Source organism: Pinus tabuliformis, chromosome J (assembly GCF_031772625.1).
Source record: "Pinus tabuliformis cultivar Carrire ecotype Pingquan chromosome J, CPIR1, whole genome shotgun sequence".
NCBI lineage: Eukaryota > Viridiplantae > Streptophyta > Pinopsida > Pinales > Pinaceae > Pinus > Pinus tabuliformis.
In genome coordinates this window covers 374,869,450-374,887,301 of record NC_142295.1, presented here as the reverse complement: position 1 = coordinate 374,887,301, position 17,852 = coordinate 374,869,450, and the positions used below count along the sequence as shown (strand labels likewise).

Sequence of the window (17,852 nt, the reverse complement as noted above, 5' to 3'; positions counted from 1 at the left end):
CTAAATCTTTCTCCTTTCTGAATTAATGTTCTGCACCCTACAATATACATCAATCTGTCTAATCCAGTTATCTAGCTTTTCTGCATTTAATTCACCATCATAAATTGGCAAATCAAATTTCACATCTAATTTAATCACAATAGTTTTCTTCTTTTTCTTTTCAGGGCTAGTTTTATGTGAAGAAGATGATGAGGATGGCGATGATGGAGTAGATGGTGGAGAAGATGATGGAGGAAGCTTTTCCCCTTTCCCTTTGCCCTCTGGGGCATCTAGAGAAAGTTCTTCTGCTCCTTTGTCTTGTTTGGAGGTTGAAGTACTTTCACCTAGACCATTCTTAAATTCTCGATACATCTCTTCCACCATGGCTCTCATGGTCATGAAACTGTTCATGAACTGAGATTTTGATTCCAATGGGGTTTGTTCTACCATTCACCTCCTAGGATAGACTCTTCCAATTTCTGGATTATCCTCAACAAGTTCTCCTTATCCTAGTTTGAGCTTTGACCTAGTTAGCATTCAACAATCCAGCACAAGCTTGTTTAACCTTATCAAACCTAAAGCTTTGATACCACTTGATCTAAAAATGAGATCTTAGACTAATATTAAGGTATTACAGACTCATGTGCATGGATTTGCCTATATTACTTAGTGCAACGGATCGATAAGATTGCGAATAATATAGACAATGAGCAGTTAGAGAAACATAATAGACAAACACACATAACACAGCAAGTTTAATATGGAGTTCACCCAAAACTCTTGGGCTACATCTCCTGGTCTAGCCTTCAGTGGTGACCTTTCTATTATGTCTTCAAGAGCAGAGTTTTACAAAAGTGAGCTCACTTTGAGTCTCAACGCAACAGATACAAAATAGTAGGAGTTTACTTGAATCCCTCAAGTTTCTCTGAGTACACAGACTCTCCCTCTCGCTCTCTGTCTCTGTTTTCTCTCTGTCTCAACACTGCTTGCCTCTGTCTCTATCATTCAGTGGCTTTTAAGCCAATCGGCGCTGTCTGTTCGTTTCCTCTTCTGGGCTCTCTAGCTTCCAGCCTTTGTTTGCTCAAATTCCCTCTGAGCGTTAAACAATCACTGTTAAACGTCTTTGGGTATGGTGGCCACCTGTTTTGTAACGGAATGGACCATCGGCACCTTTGAAATCCCCAGAATAGTCGTTCTTTGTTTACACAGAGAAATACACTAAAACACGGGAAAATCCACCAAACTGTCGTTTATCGGACCTAAAATATTATTAATTCTGCCTTATAACTCCATCGGGTCTGCCTTTATATCGCTATCACATATCCACCGTTGATCTGAGTGATCTTGATCCAACGGTTGAGATTCATTTCGGGTGGCTAAGGCGTACGGAGATTACCCGCCCGAAAAGGCGGTTTTCTCAAGCCATGTGTTGGCCAGTGGATGGGATCAGGTGGAGCTTGTCCAATACCACTTACCGCCTAAGGCCCGCCCGAAATCCCACTCATTACGAAACTCAAATACGTTAAACTGCATGTATAAACCCTTTCGGGTCTATTTCATCGCATCGAGCACGTTTCCTTTGCATTTCGTTTATTTAACGAAAATCTGAAATACGTTGAAAAACCCTTTTACCAGACTTGAAATATTATTAAATTCCATCCATAACCCTATCAGGTCCGGCTATCGCAGTCGCATTTTTTATCGGCCCCGCTCCTTTGCATTGCTCCAATGCAATATTGCGATATCGCAATCGCACATTGCATAGTCCCTGGGCCTTTGGTAAGCGCTCCTTTGTATTTTGCCGACGCAATATTGAGAGTTAACCTGGGCTGTCAATCTGTGCGCTTGATCGACGGTCCTCGTTGACTCACGCAGATCGCTGTTGCAACTTTCACATATTGCCTCCAATTGCGATATGCTAATCAGATCTGGAGCGTTGATTGGCCAGATCCAACGGCTCCTGAGCATCGTTGTTCAAGCCTTTGATAAACTCTGGTTTTCACTGTTTCTTCATGTTTTTCACTCTCGATAGTGTTTTCCGCTATTTTTAAAGGTTCATCCTTTTGCGATAGTTTTTGATTTTGAAGACTTAGAGGGTTTTTAGGATCCATTTTGGATCATTGTACCAGCATCTCTCTCACTCTATTGATCAGTTTCTACCCTAGAAACTCGATCTTCTGGCCTTCGGGCTCCCACTCCAACTCCTGCCTCTGAATCTCGACTTCTCCTCAGCAAAATACGAATCTCCCTCTGAAGCTCTACGCTACCTCTTTGCACTACGTCAGCCTCTCTGTGGAGTATGTTGTCTCTCTGCTATGTGTGAAAATTTCTAAACTGAAATTCTACTGCAACAACTGATTTATTTCACCTACTTATTATTCACAATAAGTTATTTACAAAATCCCTTCAACAAATATTAAAATAAATTCTACTGTAGTTATCACACAATTACCCAGAGAAAAATACATGCACAAGAACCAATCACATCAACACAGTTGTTTTTGGACAATTGTCCACGAAAAAACCCAATGTGGGAAAACCAGTGCAGCAGATGAGGGCTTTATTAATCTTTTGCAACAATTGCTTTTACAAGGAATGACTTTATAGAGAAACTGAAAAAAAAGACCTGAGACTTTCCCTTTGAGACTTTCTAACACTTTGGAGACCCTGCTCCCACTCTTACTCTACGTCACTCTGTGTGGCTCAGTGTGGCTCTGAGTGGCTCTACGTCCCTCTGCGTCAGCCTGTGTGAGGGTTGTGTCTCTCCTTTGCACTGCGTCTCTCTCTGCGTTGTCTACCATTGTCCCTGCATCACCTCCTCCTTAGTCACTGCCTACTACTGATGCCCTCCTCTTCCTCCAACCTGCAACGCTCCCTCTAAAATCGATCTCCTTTACTTGAGAATCGATTTTCTTAGAGATACTGAGTATCTGTCGATGTTTATCCAAATGATCCTCAAGTCTTCTCTTATACTTTTCCTGTTGACGAATCAACGGTCAAGATTAAGTCTTTGGTTAACGCCTAATATTAAAAAAAACTTGATCCTCATCTCTTAGAAGCTTCTCACCCTTATCTTTATTAATACCCATTAGTATTTTTATTTTCCTAAGTTTAGACTTAGGAACCCATTAAAAATATTAATTATTTTAATAGCTCCTCATCCAGATGGAATTTCTCAAAATGATTTCTGGGTCTTGGAGATCTCATGTGCCTTAGCCTTTCCTCCAAATTTCAAGGCTAGAGCATATCTGATGCTACCAAAAATCAAGACTCCCTCTTAGCGAGGAATGTAGTCTAACAATGTTTCACTATAGAAACATCACACTGATCTTCCACATTAGTACCTGTGTTAATGCTTGGCCTGTTGCCTCACATCCCCTGCACTATTGCTTCCTGTATTGTGCCCCATGACACTGCCACTGTTGCACCTATACTGCAGCTCCCTCTCAACATGTTGCATCATGTTGCCCATAGCACTGCCACTGCTAACTGTTGCACTGCAACTCCTGACACTTATCCATTTCCGCTACTGAAATGGATTCTTTACCATCCCCATCTTCTCCCTGAAATAAACAAACTTTGTTCTTCCTAGAGCCTTGGTGAGGATGTCTTCCACCTATTCTCCTGTAGGAGTGTACCTCAACTGCACTGCTCCTCGTTGGACACGGTCTCTGACAAAGTGACACCTGATATCAATGTGCTTCGACCGATCATGAAATACTGGATTCTTAGAGAGCTTGATGCAACTCTGATTATCACACATGATCTTGGTCGCTTCCATCCTTCTCCTGAATAGATTCATAAGCAATTTCCTGAGCCATATGGCTTCGCACAAAGTTGTGCTAGCTGCCATATATTCTGCTTCAGCTGAGCTCGGAGCCACAGATTTCTGCTTCCTACTACACCAAGAGGTCATTCCTAATCCAATGTTCAAATAGTACCCAGTTGTACTTTTCCGATCTACTAAACTTCCAACCCAATCTGCGTCAGTGAACCCACATAACCTGATGTCATTGCCTCTGGTGTACAATAGTCCATTCTCGATTGTTCCTTGTATGTACCTAAGAACATGTTTGGCTACTACCCAATGCGCCCTCTTAGGTTCTACCAGATACATCAGGGACCCTATAAGCTGCCTATACAAGGCGGGATCAACGCCTTTATCTTCTGATGCATCAATCTTCTTCCAGTTGGTGATCATTGGAGTAGCCATAGGTCTACAGTCCTGCATCCTGAATCTCTTCAAGATTTCTGTAGCATATCTCCCTTGTCCAAGGAAGATCTCACCCTTCTGCTGCCAAACTTCCAACCCCAAGAAATAATGCATCTGTCCCAAATCCTTCATGTCGAATTTTGTGGCTAGGTTCTTCTTGCAATCTTTGATGAGCCTGGATGATCCTGTCAGAAGAGATCATCCACATATAACACTAGAATTAGAGGCCCATTCTCTACGACCAGATAGTAGAGATTAGAGCCTGCATCACTCTTGACGAACCCCATCTTCTGTAAGTAGCCATCAATTTGACCATACCATGCTCTAGGTGCCTGTTTAAGCCCATACAAGGCTTTCTTTAATCTGCATACATGAGATTTCTTCTCATATGTCTCAAAACCTTCTGTCTGTTCAATGTATACTTCCTCTTCTATTACCCCGTTCAAGAAAATCGTCTTGACATCCATCTGATGAATCTCCCACCCCATCTATGTTGTAAGAGATATCACGGTTCTAATAGAAGTATACCAGGCTACTGGGGCGAAGTTTTCTTCATAGTCTATCCCTTCCTTCTGAGCATACCCCTTAGCCACAAACCTAGCTTTGTATTTCTCCACACTGTCTTCTACAGCATATTTAACCTTGTAGATCCATCTCGAACCTACCACTGATCTGTCCTGAGGCCTAGGTACCAATTCCCAGACATCATTGACCATTATAGAGAGGTATTCCTCCACCATAGCATATACCCATACTTGATGCTAAACGGCCTCCTGAAAAATAGAAGGTTCCCCAACCTGAGCTCCTAAGGCCTGGTATTTGTCTAGTTGTCTTTGCTCCCTTTTATTATTCCTGGGTGCACCAATGAAGTCCTCTGCATCCCGTAGAATCTGTCGGAGTTCCCGACTCGTTCTTCCACTGGCAATAGGCACATCTATCAGCTCTTCCTCTTCCTGAGATTCCTCCTGTTCTGAAGCTTTGTCTTCAGGAGAATTTTTGGCACTAGTTTATATTGAAGGGCAATATAAATATTTGATTTATCTTAACTATGACAACTATATGAGATCTTATTACTTTGAATTCTGTCTTTTATTGTCTATATGAATTATTATCTTCAAACAGTTACCAAAACAAGAAGATTAGAATACACAAGTACACAAAATATTGGCACCAAGCCAGGGCAAAAACCTCTCCTAAACTTGAGAGGAAAAACCCTTTGAACTCTTTCTTATAGAATCTTTATTGAGAAATTACATGACCCAAACATTGACTCAGAAAATGCCTTCAACATCAAATGACAATACCTCCAAACATGTACCCAAACATATTGTATACTTCTGCAGAGAATTAGGTTTGTAGCATGATCATGACAGTTAGCAATGATAGACTCGGATAGGCTCTTCTAGCCTCTCTCTATCCTCGCACTACATGAAGATCCTCCATACTTCGACAGAACGATGATTGGAGCTTGTTTCAAGGCTTTGTAATGCTAAAACAGTGATTGTCCCAATACAGCGAGAACAGAACCCTTTTATATCAGAGTGTAGACATATATGTGAGTAGGGTTAGGGCTCTTCTAGCCCTACGATATCTTCGATCTTTACGGCAGTGATTTTCTCCTTGCAAATTCAGCTAGATCAGACCTTCAACTCAACAGAATACACAAGAAATGAGATGCCCTAACTCAGATCAGAATGCTGAAACCCGGATCAGAATGCCGCAATAGAGAACAGGCTTGTGGATGAGGGAACAAACCTCCTCAACGACTGCGGCTACCCTTATCATCGACCCTTTCACTTCGCTTGTATTCACGAATGAGAAATGAAGTTGTTGTGTCTTGAAGAGGTGTCAACGCAGCCTATATATAGGCTTGCCTCCTTACCATTAAGCCGACGTGATCTTTTGACGTGATCCTTTTAGCCGATGTGATTCTTGATTTAGCTGACGTGGTAATAAGAGGTTTCCAGAATTTCTTCAAGCGGTTTCTTTGCAACAAATCTGTGGGTACATGTTGGAGTATTTCATTGATGATCTAGAAGGGTTCTTGACTTACATCGAGTAATAATACATGACTATCTTCATTTTTACATGACTCATCTAAGACTCTCAATTGGAGCAAAAACTTCTCGAGCATGAAACCCATGTCTCAAGCAACAATAAAAAAATTTCTTAATACAAAAAGATACATCATTACAATATTTTACATGATGAAGACCGAACCTAGCTACACTATTTTCAACAATTTTCACTGGTCGAAGTGGTTTGACCAACGACTCGTCTTTCCACTACTCCTCGGAAGGCATTTCTCGGGATTTCCCGAAAGCTCTGTCCTCCATGAACTTTACATCCCGCCAAACTACTACCTTCCTTCTCCCTGGAAGATAGACTCTATATGCCTTAGCATTCTGGCTATATCCCACAAGATATCATTTCTCAGCAGTTTGATCTAATTTCTTTCTCTTTTCTTCGAGTATACGGCAATATGCTAAACTCCCAAATATCCTAAGATGACTAACTTCAGGGGTCTTCCCTATGAAGACCTTCTCCGAAGTGATTTTGCCCAATGCTCTATGTGGAGTCCTGTTCTGGACATAAACTACCATCTTGCATGCTTTTTCCCACAAAAATTTAGGCATATCCTGATCATACAGCATTGCCCTAGTTGCTTCCACAATAGTCTTGTTTTTCCTTTCTGCTTCTCCATTCTGCTCTGGATTGTAGGGAGTTGTCCACTCTCTTCTGATGCCTTCCTTAGCGCAAAAATCGTTGAAGTCCTTGTCAACATACTCTCCACCATTGTCTAAACACGACACTTTTATCCTCTTTCCTGTCAGATTCTCCACTAGAGCCTTGAACTCTTTGAATTGACCAAAAACCTCATCCTTGGTTTTCAGAAAGTAGATCCAGGTCTTTCTGGAACTGTCATCAATGAAGGTGACGAAGTATTTGGCACCACTAAGAGATTTTGTGGACATCGGTCTGTAGATATCTGAGTATATCAATCCTAGCACACTCTTAGCCCTATTGTTACTTCTGGAAAATGTTGCTTTAGCATACTTGCCCAGAGTGCACCCTCTGGATACATCATCTCATTCGGTACTTAGTTCTGGAAGTCCTGATATTGTTTTCTTGAGAATTCTCAGAGCCCCATGGTATAAGTGTCCCATCCTCCTGTGCCATAGTTCATTCAAATCTTTATCTCCATTGCTGCCTATCAATGCCATTGGTGATTCTAGCTGCAACCTGTACAACCTGTTACTTCTGATTCCAATCTGGGCCTTCTTTTTCCAACTCGGGTGTTTGACATATACTTTCTCCTTAATGAAGAAAACGTCATAGCCCTTGTTTTGAAGTAGAGATACGGAGAGTAAGTTCATCCCCAATCCTAGCACATGCAACACATTGGTTGCTCGAAACCGCTCTCCTGCTTCGGTTTGAAAGACCACAATACCTCTTCCTACTGGAGTACACTTTGCCTTATTTCTCATGTAGATCTAAAAATTCATTCTTTCTTCCTGATAATCTAAAAAACATTCTCAGATTCCTGCCATATGCCAAGAAGCTCCACTGTCTATATACCAAACCTCAAAGGAGGCAGATCTTGCTAAGCAAGCGACTTCTTCTTCCAATCTGGAAGCTAACATAGAATAATCGTAATCCATGTCCCTTGTGCATGCTTCTGGAAATTTGCGCAATTCCCCTTAAGCGGATGCCTCTGCATCATGCTCTTGACCCATAGTTGATTTCCCTCTCTTGTTGCCAGATCTTTGTTATGATACCAAGTAAAAATTTCTAAACTGAAATTCTACTGCAGCAACTGATTTATTTCACCTACTTATTATTCACAATAAGTTATTTACGAAATCCCTTAAGCAAATATTAAAATAAATTCTACTGCAGTTATCACACAATTACCCTAAGAAAAATACATGCACAAGAACTAATCACATCAACATAGTTGTTTTTGGACAATTGTCCCTAGAAAACACAATGTGGGAAAACTGGTGCAACAGATGAGGGCTTTATTAATCTTCAGCAACAATTGCTTTTACAAGGAATGATTTTACAGAGACAGAAAGAAAACACCTGAGACTTTCCCTTTGAGACTTTCTGACACTTTGAAGACCCTGCTCCCACTCCTGCGTCACCTCTACGTCACTCTGTGTGACTAAGCGTGACTTTGAGTGGCTCTGCGTCCCTCTGCATTAGCGTGCCGTTGGAAATAATACTGGGGGGTGAATCAGTATTAGAAACTTAATTTTTATTTCCATAAACAGATTTATATACGCTACTTCTGTTAATACAAATTGCATATATTTGCAACTGTGTTTCGAGAAACCAGCGTATACCTTGTAAACTTACTATTTAGTCAGTTGATTCTTAATATGTGTATCAGAACCATATAAGCAGTAATAGGTACAGTATAAACAGAGCAGACAATCACACACAAGAACACAAGATATAAGGTGGAAACCCAATGTGGGTGAAAACCACCTGCTGCAATTTGTCTCTATCTTCTTTAAATAAGAAACTTCTTTTTACAATATTTATGTACTAGTGCAGTCTTATACCAGTACGCAGACTTCTACCTGCAGAAGCTACAACCTTCTCTCGTTCTCCAGCTTCTCCTAGAAGGGAGCTACAACCCCCTTAGATTTTGTACTAGCTAATGTACTAGTACGTAGGTGCTGACCTACAAAAGGCTACAACCTTCTCTTTTCTTCCAGGGACCACGTTTCATAAATTTTCAGACTGGATCCATCAATAGCATCAAAATATATCTGCATCAATCAATCTCCCTTGCACTTAACCAAAACTGAATCAAACAATCACTTCTCTGAATGTTGTAACTAGAATACAGTAATAGTACCAGAACCCAACCAAAACCCAGAACACTACAACAGTAAACAGAAGTAGCTAAAACATATTATATGAGACGTACGCTACTTCAATGTGCCTAACCTACGTGCATACGCTATTATATGAAGGCAAACCTGCGTATACGCTGTTTTGAATTTCCGAACCAGCGTGTATACGTGCTTTTGCTATACTGAACCTGCATACAAATCTGTAAAAGATGATTTAACCTTTACAACTATTCAGACATCAGTTATACCCAGATCATCAGATTTACAGATTACGACATGCGCCAATTATTCAGATAAAAGATCAAAACCACATAAAGATACTTCTCTTCAAGCTTTAAGATCTTGACCCATCAATAGAACTTATCCTTCTTCAAGCGCTCAGGTTCCTCCTTGATTCAGATCCAGCAATGCACCATAACCCAATGACCAATGTTCTAGATCTTCTTCATAAGATATTCAATACTTAAGTGCATTTGCCTAATGATCTCCTCGTCCTTTTATAGTCTTAGGCCTTACTCAATACCATGGTCCAAAACCACTTAGAAGCAATACCTTGGACCAAATACCTGGGGTCAACACTTCGGTCAAGATACCTTGAATCAATACCACGGGTCAAAATACCAAGGACCAAATACCATGGACCAAAACCAAGTTTTCCCACATGTACGCGCTTTTCCTTGCATGAAAGTGCATGCATACGCATACGCGCCTTTGGGTCAGTGATCCCGCGTGTATACGTGGCTTGGTTAAGTGGAACCTGTGTATATCTCTTTTTCCTTCATTCTGAGAGCCTGAACTGTGATTTGTCATCTGAGTGAGTTGCCATCAAGGACAACACCTATGTCATAGTGCCAAACCTGTGTCATAATGCCAACACGTGCGTGAGGGTTGTGTCTCTCCTCTGGATTGTGTCTCTCTCTGCATTGTCTCCCACTATCCCTGCGTCATCTCCTCCTCAGTCACTGTCTGCTGTTGATGCCCTCCTCTTCCTCCACCCTGCAACTCTCCCTCTGAAATCGATCTCCTTTACTTGATAATCGATTTTCCTAGAGATATTGAGTATCTGTCGGTGTTTCTCCAAATGATCCTCAAGTCTTCTCTTATACTTTTTGTGTTGACGAATCAACGGTCGAGATTAAGTCCCTAATCAACGGCTAAGATTAAAATAGACTTGATCCTCGTCTCTTAGAAGCTTCTCACCCTTATCTTTATTAATACCCATTAATATTTTTTTTCCTAAGTTTAAACTTAGGAACCCATTAATATTTTTATTTTCCTAAATTTAGACTTAGGAACCCATTAAAAATATTAATTATTTTAATAACTCCTCATCATAGTGGAATTTCTCAAAACGATTTCTGGGTCTTGGAGATCTCATGTGACTTAACGTCTCCTCCAAATTTCAAAGCTACAGCATATCCGATGCTACCAAAAATCAACACTATGCACTCACCGGACTGGAAAAACTTCCTCCCAACCTTACTATCCCTACCCCTCTCTCACTGTTTCGAAACCACTGAATCACCTCTGTCAACACATAGTTGCTACTCTGGAGTTCGATTTCCGAGCGATATCGAATTCCTGGTGGCTCCAAGTGTGTTCTCCAACCCCCATCGAATTTCTTCTTATAACCTCTCGTTCAGGCTTCAACGACCAAGATTAAAACATAATTGATAGCTAAGATTAACTGGAACTCGATCCATGTCTTCTTCTAGAATATTTCACCATGACTTAATTAATACCCTTCAATTAATCAGTTTTCCTAAGTTTAGACTTAGGCACCAAATAAAAAGATTAATTATTTTAACTAAGTCATCTCTAGGTGGAATTTCCATAAACAATTTATGGGTTTGGAGAATACATGTATTCTAGCCTCTCCACCAAATTTCGTGGCTAGAACACAATCGATGCTACAAAAACTAACAAAGTGTAATAGCAAAAAGATTATCCACAAATGGGTCCCTCCTTTTATATTTTCTCTCCATCCTTCTAGACTCCTTTTAATATTATTTTATTGGTGGGGGTCATTTCCACTTAGTTACATTTTCCACCATTTTAATAAAATAATAATTTCCTGCCAATCTACAATAAAATAATATTTTCTGCCTCTCTCCAAAATACTAGTTGCCCCTTTTAATTAATATAATCAAAATTGAGGAAGATTCACATGCTCACAAAATTGGGGATATTACATTCACAACAAGCTTGTGGGGGAGCGCCCCCCCCTCCTCGAATCCGCTCCCAAAACGTGCTCCCGCAAAAATAAATTTGCTCCATGGCTTTCTTCGCAAAAAAAAATTCACAAAGATGTTCCAAACACAAAAAAATTTCAAAGAAACAAGAATTTTTTAGTGGGGCAGCCTAATATTCAACCCTATGGTCCTAGTATTGATATGCAATTCATGGTAATGTTAAATTCTCCTTTATCTTTGATTTTCATCATTTTACTTAAATTTTTAACATTACAATGAAATGACTCAGAATGTTTGAGAGTGGTTTCAACCTCATTGGATTTCATATGGAGAAAGTAGAATTTTAGATTTCATTCAAAATTCCGCAGACTTATCAGTTTTTCATGATTTTGGGATTGGGGGAATTGCAATGCTTCCATTGGATTTTGTCATGTACTAGGGTATGGAACTCGTATTTGAACTCGTATTTAATCAAGAGCACCAAGCCCTCTATGTACCTTGATGTTAGTGACATTGGTTGTCGAACTCCTCTATCATGACCCTACTAAAAATGTACCCATCACTCAAACAAAATGTTGACTTGACATGCTTCTCTTTTTCTATCTTATGTTAATCCTTAGAGGGTGATATTAATGACAAAGATCCCAAGATAGGCAATGATTTTGATGATACGTAGGTATTTGTTGTGGCATGACTTTTTTGGACGCTAGAGGCCATCTAGAACCTATTTGTTGATGTATTTTCCGTGTAAAGATGGATTGCACTCGATGTTATTTTGGTTATGTGCACTCTTACATGCTATATAAATGAGAACTTGTAATTTGTGGACCTGTGGTTGATGAAAATTATAACTACTAGATGAATGATGTTATATGGTTTAATCCATGTTCTTACGTTTTTTATCACTAATTCATCATTCTACATGCTTTTATTGACATATATGCATCAAAATATATAAAAATATATATGATATAAAATTCACTCCCAAAATCACTCCTGACCAGGGAGCTTTTGAAAATGTCGCTTCCCGCTCCCGCTCCCAAGCAGCCATGGTTCACAAGGGATGTAGAAATTTGTTCTAACAGGTCCCCATAGATCTGCTCGTGAAATGAAAAATGAGTGAATACCAGAGGAAAGTAGCAGACCACAATGTAAATATCCCAACAAAGGTATAGCCACAAACACGTATCCACATGAACCTGGTACAATCATCCAAAGACCATAGAAACACTATCTGCAGTGATATTGGAATTTCCATGGGCCAAAACTCTCAACTACTGTTCACTTATATGGGCTAGACTGACAGCGAAATAAATTAGCCTCCAACGCATTATCTTCTGCTGGATCTACTTATGACCTGTAATGATAAATTACCAAAACAGCTGTGGCTTAAATGTTATGCCACATCTATTACTCTCCCCTTCTACCAACGTCTTTGCACCGAATATCCAGAATGATGAACACATGAAAGACTAAAAATTGTACAGACAGTTATACAAGAAAAGAAGCAACTCCGAAATCTGTCTACATTTATCAATTGCTTTTAACTCTTGAGAATCAAGACAGCAAGGGCATCGTGAACTAACATTTTGAAATGTTAAAGACATTAAACTACCATTGCTCTATAAGAGAGTGAAATGGATGACACAACTGCCCTCTAAATCAGGTCATGAGCTAATGAAAACTCCCTAATCCAGTTTAAAAATAGTTTCACCATAGATTAATAGAAACAAATAATTTTGTCCTTCTCATTTGATCATCACAATTTACTCCTTTTTGGTCTAAAGCCTTGAAAAATCTCTTCAACAATCATACTATCCAGGGATTTTGGCAAGACAGCAAGACAGCTTACCGTCTCTGCACGTATGAAACCCTTCTCAAAATCAGAATGAATAACTCCAGCTGCTTGGGGTGCTGTCATTCCTGCATTATTAAACAGAAAATTACATATCTTTTTAACTTTATGAATCCTCAGATTAGCTAGATGCACTATAGTAATTTTTCCACAAATAAAATGCAGTTATCTGGGGGAAAGATGGAAACGGACAATTTGTGACAACTGTTCATTGCAAGGGCTCAAACTGCATCTCAAGTTCACAACCTGGTTAGCGGCATTCGTGAAAAAAATACTAACGTGGAGGTAGGAAGATTCAAAGTCTATCAGACTAGATCTGATATTTCTAAATACGGATCAATACACAGGAAAATACATTGTAACCCTATCAAAGATCATTTTATCTAAAATATATAGACAGATCACTGCAGACCAGATGCATAGTCAAACATTGGACAAGAGAGTTCTCACCTGCAATTATTGTCCATGCTTTTGTCTCCTGTGCAAAAAATGAACAAATTACAGAACTTCAGAAATACTCCAGCTCAGGGAAATAATATATCTTATGTCAAACAGTTTATACACTCTTACCTTTTCCCCAGTTGTTAAATAGGTACGTAGACCCAGAAGATTGTATGTTGCCCGTATTAGAGATCCTAATCCTCCCTCAGTAACTCCAAGAGATTTTAGGTATTCAATTCTCTCTTCTGGCTGGAGCTCAGTCAATTCAGCTTCTACCTGTATCAGACTCAAGGCTTGTCATTGACCATATCCATGTTACTCAGTTTGTGGAATTAACTATGTCAACTGCTATATTAAGGGACAAATTACAATAAATCAAATCAACAAACTAGTATTTGTGCTTCTCTTTGAACACACTCACATAGATTCTTTGAGTTTGACCTAAAAACATGGAATAAAACATTATCAAATTACAAGAGGAGAAGTGATACAAGCACAACAATATAAACTTCAATGGACAGGTACCTTCCCCTGCATAGGATAACTCTCACTGAAAATTGACGAGTAAGATCAAAGAGAGAAGGCTCTCTGCTATACTGAATGAAGCCAAGTGAATTAAAAGCTAACAGTTCTATTTAAGGAGAGAATAGTTTTAAAATTTTGGCCCAGCCATAGTCCAGTATGTAGCATTAAAAAATGTCAATTATAAAAGTAAGAAATGTAACTTAAAAGCAAGTACAACTGTATTCCATTGAAATCAAGCCAAAAGCACAAATCTCAAGGAAGATGGATGTAAATGGCTTAAAAGGGCACAAGATATTTGGGATGAAAGCTTTTCCTTCAAAGTGAGGCATATTGCCTAGCTAATTCTGTTCATGCCACTCCAAGCAAAAGTAGACATCATAAAGTGAGCCTCACAGATGGAAACTGCAGCTATTGCAGGAAACAAGAAAAATTTTGGTCATATTTCCTGGAGGTGCCTGTTTGCTAGCAAGCTTCGTACAAAGTTTTCTTGCAAGTTTTTTCATAACAGATCCCTCCTGGCAGGGCATATTCTTTGGGGATCCTTGGTTCTATCAAAGACCTGTTTGGAGTCTGGCAATTTATCGGAGTGCTCACCATGAACTTCCTATGGGCAAAAAGTTGTACCAGGACTTTTGAAGATTTTCCAAAGAATGAACAACTAAAATCTACATCTGATAACTCTCATTTCTAGATTCTATAACTATTCAATTCTCAGCTTACTTGAAATCTTTAGGAAAAGATTGAGATATGTTAGATGTAGGGGGTAGATCTTCTTGACCATTGGAGTGGCACCTGATAATTATATGAAGACTCCATGCCCAAGGATGATCCAGAGGACACTTATACCATCATATATCATCAGTCAACAGAGTTTTTTTAACTCTACTTCTATTTTCTCATCATCTTTCTTGTACCCAGATTCCACACTCTATGAGGAACTGTAATAAGTGATACTAGTAATGATGAGTTTTGAGTATGTAACAGGCCTAGAATGTTGGGACTCGATCAGCGTAACGAGTACACCTCGGAGTGTTTCTTTTATCTGGTTAATTATCCCTTTTTTTCAGAGATGGATTATTTTTTGGGTTTTTTCACTCACTTTTTATTCCAAAGCCAGGGTGATGGTTTGAAGGTTGAGCCCCTAACACATCTCAGTGTCTAAAGTCAATGTATATTACCATACTAGATCACACAAAAAATTTCGTGGAATTTGGTTAGATTCAAACGTAGTCATTTTTTAATTTTTTGGTTTTCCCGCAAGTCAAAAATTGCAAATAAAATTGTATTTAAATTGTAATAAGTGTAATCTAAAGAAATTGTATGGAGTATGAGTAATCAAAATTACACCTCTCACCCTCAACTTTCTACTATGACACGCTTTGAGAGGTTAATAATATGTTTTGGACCCTCAAAACCCACTTTTCCTAAGTTGAGTGGGAAATCTGACAATTAATTAAGCCGGAAATTAAATAAATGGAGAAAAATAAATATCCATGCATGTTAAATGTTGTGGAAATGAGGTGGAAAATTATGGGGAAGTTAAAGTGAAGTCCCAAGGTGATGTGGACTTCTAAAATCAAGGAAATGACATGTACTCAAATAAAATCGAATTTCTGGCATTAAATGAGAAAGTTGTTTACTTGGAAATTCGAATTTGTGAAGTTAATGCACATCTGGGAGGATTTGGGAGAATATTTGGTGGAGATTTTTGTGGGAAATTGTCCCCGCATGGGTTACCACCCATATACACTTGTCATTCCATCATAAAATTCGAATTTGGCACATAAGAGAAGAAGAAAATGATGTCCACTTGCCAGATTTCAATTTTTACACATGGCATTGGAGCTCCATTCAACAAATTCGAATTTCTCTTTGGGATTGTCACTTCATGCCACTTATTTAATCACTTCTACATTGGGATTGGCTCCAATGCCATTTGTCATTGTCATTCTTCATTGGGATTTGTTCTCAACTCTCTATATAATAGAGCCATGGGCTCTCATATTGTATCATGTAATACGAGCTATTGTGCTTGAGGAGACTCTGCGGGATTGTATTCACTATTTGCAATATAATATAACAGTATTTGGGGTAAAGCGTGATGGTGTTCTTATCCTTGCATGTGTGGTAAATTATTGACTTGTTGTTACGCTTCTATTTATTTCCTCACGTCATTATTTCTTTCATGCTTGTTTGAAGTTATGTTATTATGCAGCTATCTCATATTAGCATAAGAATTAATTATTTGCTTTAGGAAAAGAAATCTTCTAGTGGATAATAGATGTATCTCTAGGAATTATTTCCACTGCACTTATTTAATTTCATGTCGATTTAATGATTTGTGGTGAAATTTTGTAGATGAATCATTATTTGGTCAAGCTTTTCAAGCGTGAGGAGAAATTCCTGGAGGAATCAACTCATTTCTTGAAAAATATTCAAGGAGAACCTGCATGTTTTGAATTCCAAAGTCTCATCTCTATATCTTATTTGTGTCTTGCAGGGATTCTTTCAAGTTTCTTAAAGCATTTATTTCTTGCAGCAAGATATCAAACTTGGAAAAATTTATTTTTTACGTATTGTACTTCATTTATCAATATCTGGCTATTTCAAAGAGCTAAGTCATGGCTAGTCAAAGAGAAGAGCTTGCTCATACTCTTTGGCTTAGCCTCTTGTAGATTATTTTTGTAACATACTTTGTAGTTATCTTGAGCTAACATTTGTTGTTGTACATTTTTTTTAACCTATTCTCTTGCAGCTACTTGTGGGATTCATCATCGGAAAATTACTTACAAGTTTGCATGCAGGACCTTGGGGCTCAGATTTAGTGATTACTTCCACCTTTAGGCCAGATTCATCTTGGATAAGGCTGTGTTCTTCTTGAGGAAGGCTGAGTTCATTTTGGCCATCTCTCGCTGTCTCTTGGTTGTGGCCATAGAGGAGGCTTATCTTCTCTTCTTCTTCTTCGGAAAATATGCATTTTGTTGAGCCTTTGTGGGCCTCAAATTGCAGAAATCTTCAACGAGGAAAAGTCTATGGTTTGATTCCAATTTGTTAAGATTTTCCTTGGATTTAAGAGAAGACTTCATTGTCTTTTCCTTATTGTAACAACTAATAAAATTTCTGATTTTGGGAGCATGGGTTTTACCCATTGGTATCCCTATCTCTCCACCTTTTGGAGAGGCTTGGCGGTCTAACTTTGTTGGTTTATTTCATTTTGCATGCATATCATCTAATTGAAAAATTAACACAACATGCATCACACTCATTTTGCATGCACTTTATTTTAACTTACTACGTGTTTTAAATCCATGACAAGTTCAGATTTTTTGCATGCAAGCACTTTTTACTTGATCTTATTTGGCTTGAACATAGTTCTAAGTTTACTTATGCTTCACCATTAAGCACATTTTACATGCATCAAGTATTTGGACAAATTTTCTCCATAAAATAACATTTTATTTCATGTCAAGCAAGTACATTTCAAGTAGAAGTTAATTCTCATTGTTTGGTTAATTTATTTACATGCCCCAAGCATCATTAAAACTTACCTCCAACTTAAGTTAGTTGAATAGACTTTTAGGGATCCTCTACCTCTATTGACTTTTCATTGTGAGATCCAAATATTTGGGCGAGGATGAGGTTTGAGGACTAGAGTTCAATTGTAACTTTGTCTTAGCACTAATCAACTAAAATGAACCAAGAAAAACATTCCATCACATTTGCTTTGGTTTAAAGTCTCACATGCAAATCTTATTTCAAAAGGCACTTTGGATGCAAGC

At 38.7% G+C, this 17,852-nt stretch overlaps 1 protein-coding gene across 1 annotated transcript in view; it reads right to left on the bottom strand.

Moving 5' to 3' along the window:
* The window catches only part of LOC149227297 (uncharacterized), a 230,957-nt gene that overhangs the window by 97,129 nt on the left and 115,976 nt on the right, over window positions 1–17,852 (bottom strand). The window contains exons 6-8 of the mRNA XM_089380459.1: window positions 13,678–13,824; window positions 13,558–13,585; window positions 13,105–13,175 (exon numbers count right to left, since the gene is read on the bottom strand). Coding sequence (XP_089236585.1) covers window positions 13,105–13,175; window positions 13,558–13,585; window positions 13,678–13,824 — 246 coding nt within the window. The remainder of the gene's footprint in view (window positions 1–13,104; window positions 13,176–13,557; window positions 13,586–13,677; window positions 13,825–17,852) is intronic.